This window comes from Engraulis encrasicolus, chromosome 21 (assembly GCF_034702125.1).
Source record: "Engraulis encrasicolus isolate BLACKSEA-1 chromosome 21, IST_EnEncr_1.0, whole genome shotgun sequence".
NCBI lineage: Eukaryota > Metazoa > Chordata > Actinopteri > Clupeiformes > Engraulidae > Engraulis > Engraulis encrasicolus.
Genome location: NC_085877.1, coordinates 33,566,948 through 33,574,447, shown reverse-complemented (window position 1 = coordinate 33,574,447; position 7,500 = coordinate 33,566,948). Strand labels below are relative to the sequence as shown.

At 42.0% G+C, this 7,500-nt stretch overlaps 1 protein-coding gene across 3 annotated transcripts in view; it reads right to left on the bottom strand.

Annotated features, from left to right (window-relative positions):
- stim2b (stromal interaction molecule 2b) overlaps positions 1–7,500 on the bottom strand; it is a 154,903-nt gene that overhangs the window by 31,062 nt on the left and 116,341 nt on the right. For all 3 annotated transcript variants that reach the window (XM_063186623.1, XM_063186625.1, XM_063186624.1), the window contains one exon: positions 3,588–3,699. In XM_063186623.1, coding sequence (XP_063042693.1) covers positions 3,588–3,699 — 112 coding nt within the window. The remainder of the gene's footprint in view (positions 1–3,587; positions 3,700–7,500) is intronic.

Genomic DNA, 7,500 nt, shown 5'->3' with positions numbered 1-7,500 from the left:
GAAAGTAAACTAAATGAAAGTAAAATGAAACTATCATTATTTCACAGTACACCTATCATATTTTGTGTCATGTTACCTACTATTACTATGAACCAATATTGGGCTACCACACAACCCAACGAAGCAAGTTTAAATGTTTCTCAAATGTTTTCTCAAGCGGCTCTCCTCTCACAGACCATACTTCAAAGTCTTCCTGAAAAGCCGCTGGGGGGCACTAGCATTTAAATCTGGGGTGGGGGGCACCTATGTTTACAGCCCTTGAGGCCCTCTTATCCGGCTTACCCCCAACATCATTTTCATATTGAGCAGTTTCACATGAAATATGACATGTTTTGTAAAAAAAAATACATTCGCAATACATTTCAGTTACATTTTGAGGGGACCTAGAGAGGGTGGGGTCAGTCGTGTAGGTGGTTGCCTTAGACCTAAAGTGCAGAGGGAAATCCTGGTTTGCGTTGTTAGTAGGGCCTTTGGAGGACTTCATAAAATTTGAAGTGGCCCCTCAAATGAAAACGGTTTCCCACCCCTGATTTAACTGTATATATACCACTATCACACAGTGTTCAAAACCTTGCAAGGCATCCCTTCTGCGAGTTCATTCATTCATTCATTCATTCATTCATTCATTCATTCATTCATTCATTCATTCATTCATTCATTCATTCATTCATTCATTCATTCATTCATTCATTCATTCATTCATTCATTTGATAAGGATGATGCACATTAATCAATACATCAGCAAAAAAAACCCCAAAAAAACAATATAAATATTCCGGCATTAGCATAGTTGCTAAATTTCATCCATTGTCCTAAGGCAGGGACACATAATAAACAAATAAGTTCAGCCCAAACACACCAGAATTATCCATAGAATAATCCATTGCTTATTAATGACCCATATAAACATGGGCTGACTGGCTGAGGAAGTTAATTAACCCATTTTAGCCTGGAGCGGCATATATGCTGCATTCAGGCTCTTGAGATTTTTTTTTATTTTTTTTATTAAATATTAATTGGGTATGTTAGAGCTTAATGAACACATTATAATGCAAGATAAGGGTCCTAACTTTTAAATGCAACTTATTTCATGTGTTTTATGTGCTTCAGAGGCAGAGATAAGTATTTAGGTTTTAATAGGCAGAGGGCACCTATTCCTATAAAGGGCTTAGGCTAAAATGGGATAACTTGAAAATGTTATATGTTGCTCCTTGATATGCTGATGGAATAGACAGGACGTTGAGCAGGGCTGATTGTGTAGCATCACTTTCACCACTAGAGGGCACAGTTGCTCAACAGTTTAATGCTACTGTATGTAAGATTTTCCTGTGGGCATATGTGTATTATGCTCTGTGCATGTCTGTATGGATATAGGTCTGCAGGTGTGTGCATGTGTGTGTGTGTGCCAGTGTTAATTTCGTCAGCTTTTTTTTATTTAGTCTTAGTCTTAGTCACAATGACGAAAATCAATTTTAGTCATAGTCATATTTTAGTCATTGCCTTCCCAATTTAGTCTTAGTCTTAGTCAAAATGACGAAAATCAATTTTAGTCATAGTCAAATTTTAGTCATTTTAGTCAACATTTCAAATTTTAGTCAACATTTCAATTTTTAGTCATTTTAGTCAATATTGTGTAAAATAAACAACCTACAATGGCTATTGTTATTTCACAAAGTATTACTAATATTGCCTATTGCAGCAAATATTCACCTTGTTACTTGGTCATTTTCCACCATAACCCAGTAATTTCAACATCATAGAGCAAAAGAGCATCACACACACACACACACACACACACACATCCAGGTGCAGGCTGCGCGCTCTCTCTCTCTCTCTCTCTCTCTCTCTCTCTCTCTCTCTCTCTCTCTCTCTCTCTCTCTCTCTCTCTCTCTCTCTCTCGTGCGTTAGAAGCTGCTGCATGTTATATTTCATTTTGAGTTTGATCACGGAGGAAGCTACATGCTCTTCTTCACCTGACCGCGGGACTTAAAGCCTGCAGATTGCCGGCAGTGGGAAGACCAGACATCCCAAGTCTGCATGAAGTTCAAGAAGTCTCCCTGATAGTGGCTTCCCGATGACCACGAGTCAGATAAAATACTGCTGATGTTAGACTATGCAAGTTAGCGGTTTTTGTTTTCAATTGACAATGCGAGCAGAGAACGATAATGACTCGTGCGGCATGTGTGGAATAGGCTTAAATAGATTGCGCGAGCACACTTCGTATGCCCTGCAAAAGTCCCAGGAAAAATAGTTAGGCAGGGGTATGCAGACTGGACGATAGAAAGGACACGCACATACAAATATTTAAACACTAATACTGTTTTGTTTGTCGGGGGTGTCGGCTCGATAAGCATGACCTGAAAAGAGTTTTTGGAACTTAGGAAGAAGCTGAAGAAGCACGGACATGCTGTCGACTTCCTTGGGTTTTTTAGCGTTGCTCTTGACGAGAACAAGTTTCAAATCTCAACAGTTTAAAACTCCTTAGCGATCGCCCATCCATTGATTCTTTTCAGAACTAGGCTACAGTAGCCGTGCCTCTGTTACTTTAGACAGGCCAACTTTCCCCCTGCTGGCGCGCACTCCCGCGGTGACTGATTTAAATAAATTCACAAATCCGACCTTCATGATTTGCTTGCTGCCTACTCATATGGTTAAACAACAAATATAGCAAACATTACAAAAAAAAGAACAGACAACGAACGCCGGGCTAAGACAGCCTAAGTGAAAAGGAGAATAGTGGAAGCTCGAGGAGGTTTAGAATGACAGTATCAGAGGAGGATTGGCGCGACTGTCATTACCTACTGCAGAAACACATGTCCTCGTCATGGATAAGAGGGTTGTTGAACATGTTTAAAAATGAACACTTCCATCAACGTCGGCTATTTTTAATCTTTCTCTGGGAATGTTTTAGGACCTAAACTCAACTTAAATGGACTCACTGAAGTACTAGGCTACAGAACTACTGACTGAGCCGCGCCATGCATTGGCTGCCAGCAGATACAAGCGAGGCAACACAGCGTGAGCGCGCAATCACCTATGAAGTTCAAGACACTTGTAGGCCTATATTACAATTACAAATTACAAATTAATTATAAATAATTATATATTTTTAATGTCCATTCGTCCATGGCTTGTAAATTTCGTCTCGTCTTAGTCTCCTTGACGAAAATATTTTCGTCATCGTCAAGGGAAAAAGGGGCGTTGACGAAATATTTTCGTCATCGTCGTGGTTGACGAAATTAACACTGGTGTGTGCGTGTGTGTGCGCGCGCGTGTGTGTGTGTGTGTGTGCGTGTGTGTGTGTGTGTGTGTGTGTGTGTGTGTGTGTGTGTGTGTGTGTGTGTGTGTGTGTGTGTGTGTGTGTGTGTGTGTGTGTGTGTCTGTGTGCGTGTGGCACACGTGTGTGTGTGTGTGTGTGTGTGTGTGTGTGTGTGCGTGTGTGTGTGTGTGTGTGTGTGTGTGTGTGTGTGTGTGTGTGTGTGTGTGTGTGTGTGTGTGTCTGTCTGTCTGTCTGTCTGTCTGTGTGAGTGTGTGTGTGTGTGTCACACGTGCGTGCGTGCGTGCGTGCGTGCGTGCCTGCGTCTTACCGAGGCAAGGTGTTTCCATCCACCTTGAACTCCCTGAAGTTGCTCTCGTACTGAGGCAGCTCCACCGACTCTTTGAGCCACTGCACGACGTCATCCAGCGTCCAGTTATGCACTGCACAGGCACAGCACAGGAACAGCAGAGCAGGACATAACAGCCATGGAGGAGGAGAAGGGGGAGATGGAGGAGATGGAAGGAGGAGAACACGTCAGGAGAGAGAGAGAGAGAGAGAGAGAGAGAGAGAGAGAGAGAAGAGAGAGAGAAAGGTAGAGAGAAAGAGAGAGAGGGGGGGAGAGAGAGAGAGAATAAGGAAAGAAAGAAAGAAAGAAAGAAAGAAAGAAAGAAAGAAAGAAAGAAAGAAAGAAAGAAAGAAAGAAAGAAAGAAAGAAAGAAAGAAAGAAAGAAAGAAAGAAAGAAGGTATACAAGGCCGAACCAGGATGTTCAAGGAGGGATACATAGAGAAAGAAAGAGGAAAAAGTGAAAGAAAGAAAGAGAGAGAGAAGGGGTGCAGGCAACATGGTTTAATGTCATTATCCTCAGCAACTCAAGAATCATTTTAGGACAACATAAAAACACAGCCTGACATTTTTTTAAACACACAGATCCTCTCTCAAAAACAGTCACACACATTTATCCAGAAAGTTTAGCTTCTACTACACACACGCTCAAACACACACACACACACACACACACACACACACACACACACACACACACACACACACACACACACACACACACACACACACACACACACACACACACACACACACACACACACACACACACACACACAATAAAATTTAAATGTCTTAGTCAACAGGCTGATGAATATAACCCATGACCCCAGGCCCCTGAGGGAAGAGGTGGAGAAAGAGGGGGAAGACAGTGAGGAGGAGAGACGGAGAGAGAGAAAGGGTGAGCGAGATAAGGCGAGGAGAAGAGAGTAGAGAGATGTCATTACAGGTACATGGTGGAGACTACACATGACCCTACAGTGTCATTGCCAGTGATGGACAATGTCAGTGATGGATTCAGAAGCTGCAATCCAGTGCCACATATTCCAAATTACCAAGGTTGTGCTTCCCAAAAATCCTTTAGTAGTACTTAAGCCTAAGTCGTACTTAAAGTGATACTGTCTCATTTTTGGAAATAAGCTTATTTTACACCTCCCCTTGAGTTGAATAATAGGGTTTTACCGTTCTCCTGTACTTTCAATCGATCTCTAGGTATTGCAGTGCAAGTTTTACCTCCAAGCTAGCAGTTAACATTGACTCCTATGAGACCAGCTGGCGGCTAACTGGTCTCATAGGAATCAATGTTAACTGCTAGCTTGGAGGTACAATTTGCACTGCCATACCTAGAGAAAGGTTGAAAGTACAGGAGAACGGTAAAACCCTATTATTTAACTCTAGGAGAGGTGTAAAATAAGCTTTTTTTTCAAAGATGGGACAGTATCACTGTAAGTATGAGGGGCCGCCTAGGCAATATACCACTTCACAAAAAGTTTATGCATACAATCATTTTATAAGTCTACATACAATAGTTTTTTCTTGCACATGCAAGTAAAATGGTTGCGCCAAGTGCACGTGTGAAGTAAAATAGTGTATGTATAAACTTTTAGTGATGATATGAGACCTATTTCTAATATATTGTCTAGGCCAGTGTTTCCCAACCAGGGGTACGTGTACCACTGGGGGTACGCGAGCACACTGCAGGGGGTACTTGGAAAATGTTTATTATTGTAACAAATTAATGGAGAAGTCATACTAGGACAGAGAAATCGATATAGAACATAAATTAGGGGGTACTCTTGGCACAACTAAGATGCTTAGGGGGTACGCAAGACAAAAAAGGTTGGGAAACACTGGTCTAGGCGGCCTCTCATACTTAAGAACTACTTAGGCTTAAGAACTACTTAATAGTTTTTGGGAAACTGTCAACTTACAGCATTTGGAGAGGTAACACCAGGTCAGTTGCAATCTGTGGCATTGGATTACAACTTCTGAATCCAGGTTGACCATCACAGATTTTTTTAAAAAGAGGGAGCTATGCTAGTGGTTAAACATGCTAAAGTTAAAGGGACGACGGCGACGTGACATGGCAAGAAGAAACAAAAAAAAGGATGAAAAAGAAGAAGAGGAAGAAGAAAACTGATGATATGCCATCCAAAAGAGGAGAATCTAAAAATGATCCTCCATGTTTCACAGCATAGTATGATTTAACAATGTAAGGCACTCTTTACATTGGGCACTATTTAGTCATCGAGTGAACATTGTCGATAAAATTCTGGACCTTGTTTCTAGAAAGCATCGTTGCTAACAATTTAGCAACATAGTATGGTTACCAATGGGGTATGATAGGTTACCAATGGTAATTGGCCTTGGAACCAAGTAAGTTGCTAACTTAGTAGTTAGCAATGACAATGCTGACAAACGCAACCCAGGTGTATTGAGACTATAAGCTAAAATAGCTATGCTGAAATAACCTTTATGCTAACGCTATTCTAATGTTATTATACCCATGTAACCCTAATATAATCTATGGACAACTACAGGGAAACAACCAACCAAGAGAAGGAATAGTACATGTCAAATTCTTTTTAAGATTGGTGCCAATGGACATCTGCATTTGACTGGATTTGCATCTGAATATAAACACATACACACAAACATTTTCTGTCACACACACAGAGACAATCACACACACACACACACACACACACACACACACACACACACACACACACACACAGACAATCACACACACACACACACACACACACGCGCGCACACAAATTTGAAACAAATTCCCTACTTCATCCTATGCGACCTTGCCCATATCAGCTACAATGTGTGTGTGTGTGTGTGTGTGTGTGTGTGTGTGTGTGTGTGTGTGTGTGTGTGTGTGTGTGTGTGTGTGTGTGTGTGTGTGTGTGTGTGTGTGTGTGTGTGTGTGTGTGTGTGTGTGTGTGTGTGTGTGTGTGACAAGGCCACTCTCTGACAAGACCACTAACAAGGCTCCACCACACATAAATCATATCCCATCCCACTACAACTCTTAGGCCGGCCGCACATTGGCTCCGACAGCACTGCGGCACACTTTGCATCCGACATAATTCGGACCCCCAAACCAAATATCACACAAACATAGCATTGATAGTCAATGGGCGGCGCCGACAAAATAGAACTCGTCTCTAATTGCTATCCGACATCGGTGAATGTCCGCGGACATTGGCGCCAGTGTGCGTTGTTCTATTGAAAACCATGAAATCAAACTTTTGCCCAGCAGTGCTCAGCACTTTGTCGGAGCCGGTGTGCGGAAGCCCTAACTGTCGCGCTCTCTCTCTCTCACACACACACACACACACACACACACACACACACACACACACACACACACACACACACACACACACACACACACACACACACACACACACACACACACACACACACACACACACACAGAGTTACGCACACACAGAGATGTGCACACACGCGCACACAGACAAACACACACACACAAACCAAACCACAAACAGGTAGGTGCAAACATACACACAATACACACAAGGATACATGCAGGCACGCACACATGCATCCTTACACACATACACACACACACACTTAAAGGAAAATATTAAAGTCTTTTCAGATGTCTGAGCTACATTGGCACTTGGTATGCAAATGAGGCCAAATTTCATGTGAGTTCTCTCTCTATGTCAGCGATTCTCAAAGTGTGGTCCGTGACAGAACTCAGGTGGTCCACGAGGGGATTTCTACTTTTCCAAGACAAACTAGCAGTAGGTTATATTTGTAACATTAATACAAAGCTAAACATAGCTTAAGTAATATTTTCACCACAATAAGACTTGTAAATGTGACTAAAAATTAGCAGTATCAAATTTGCAT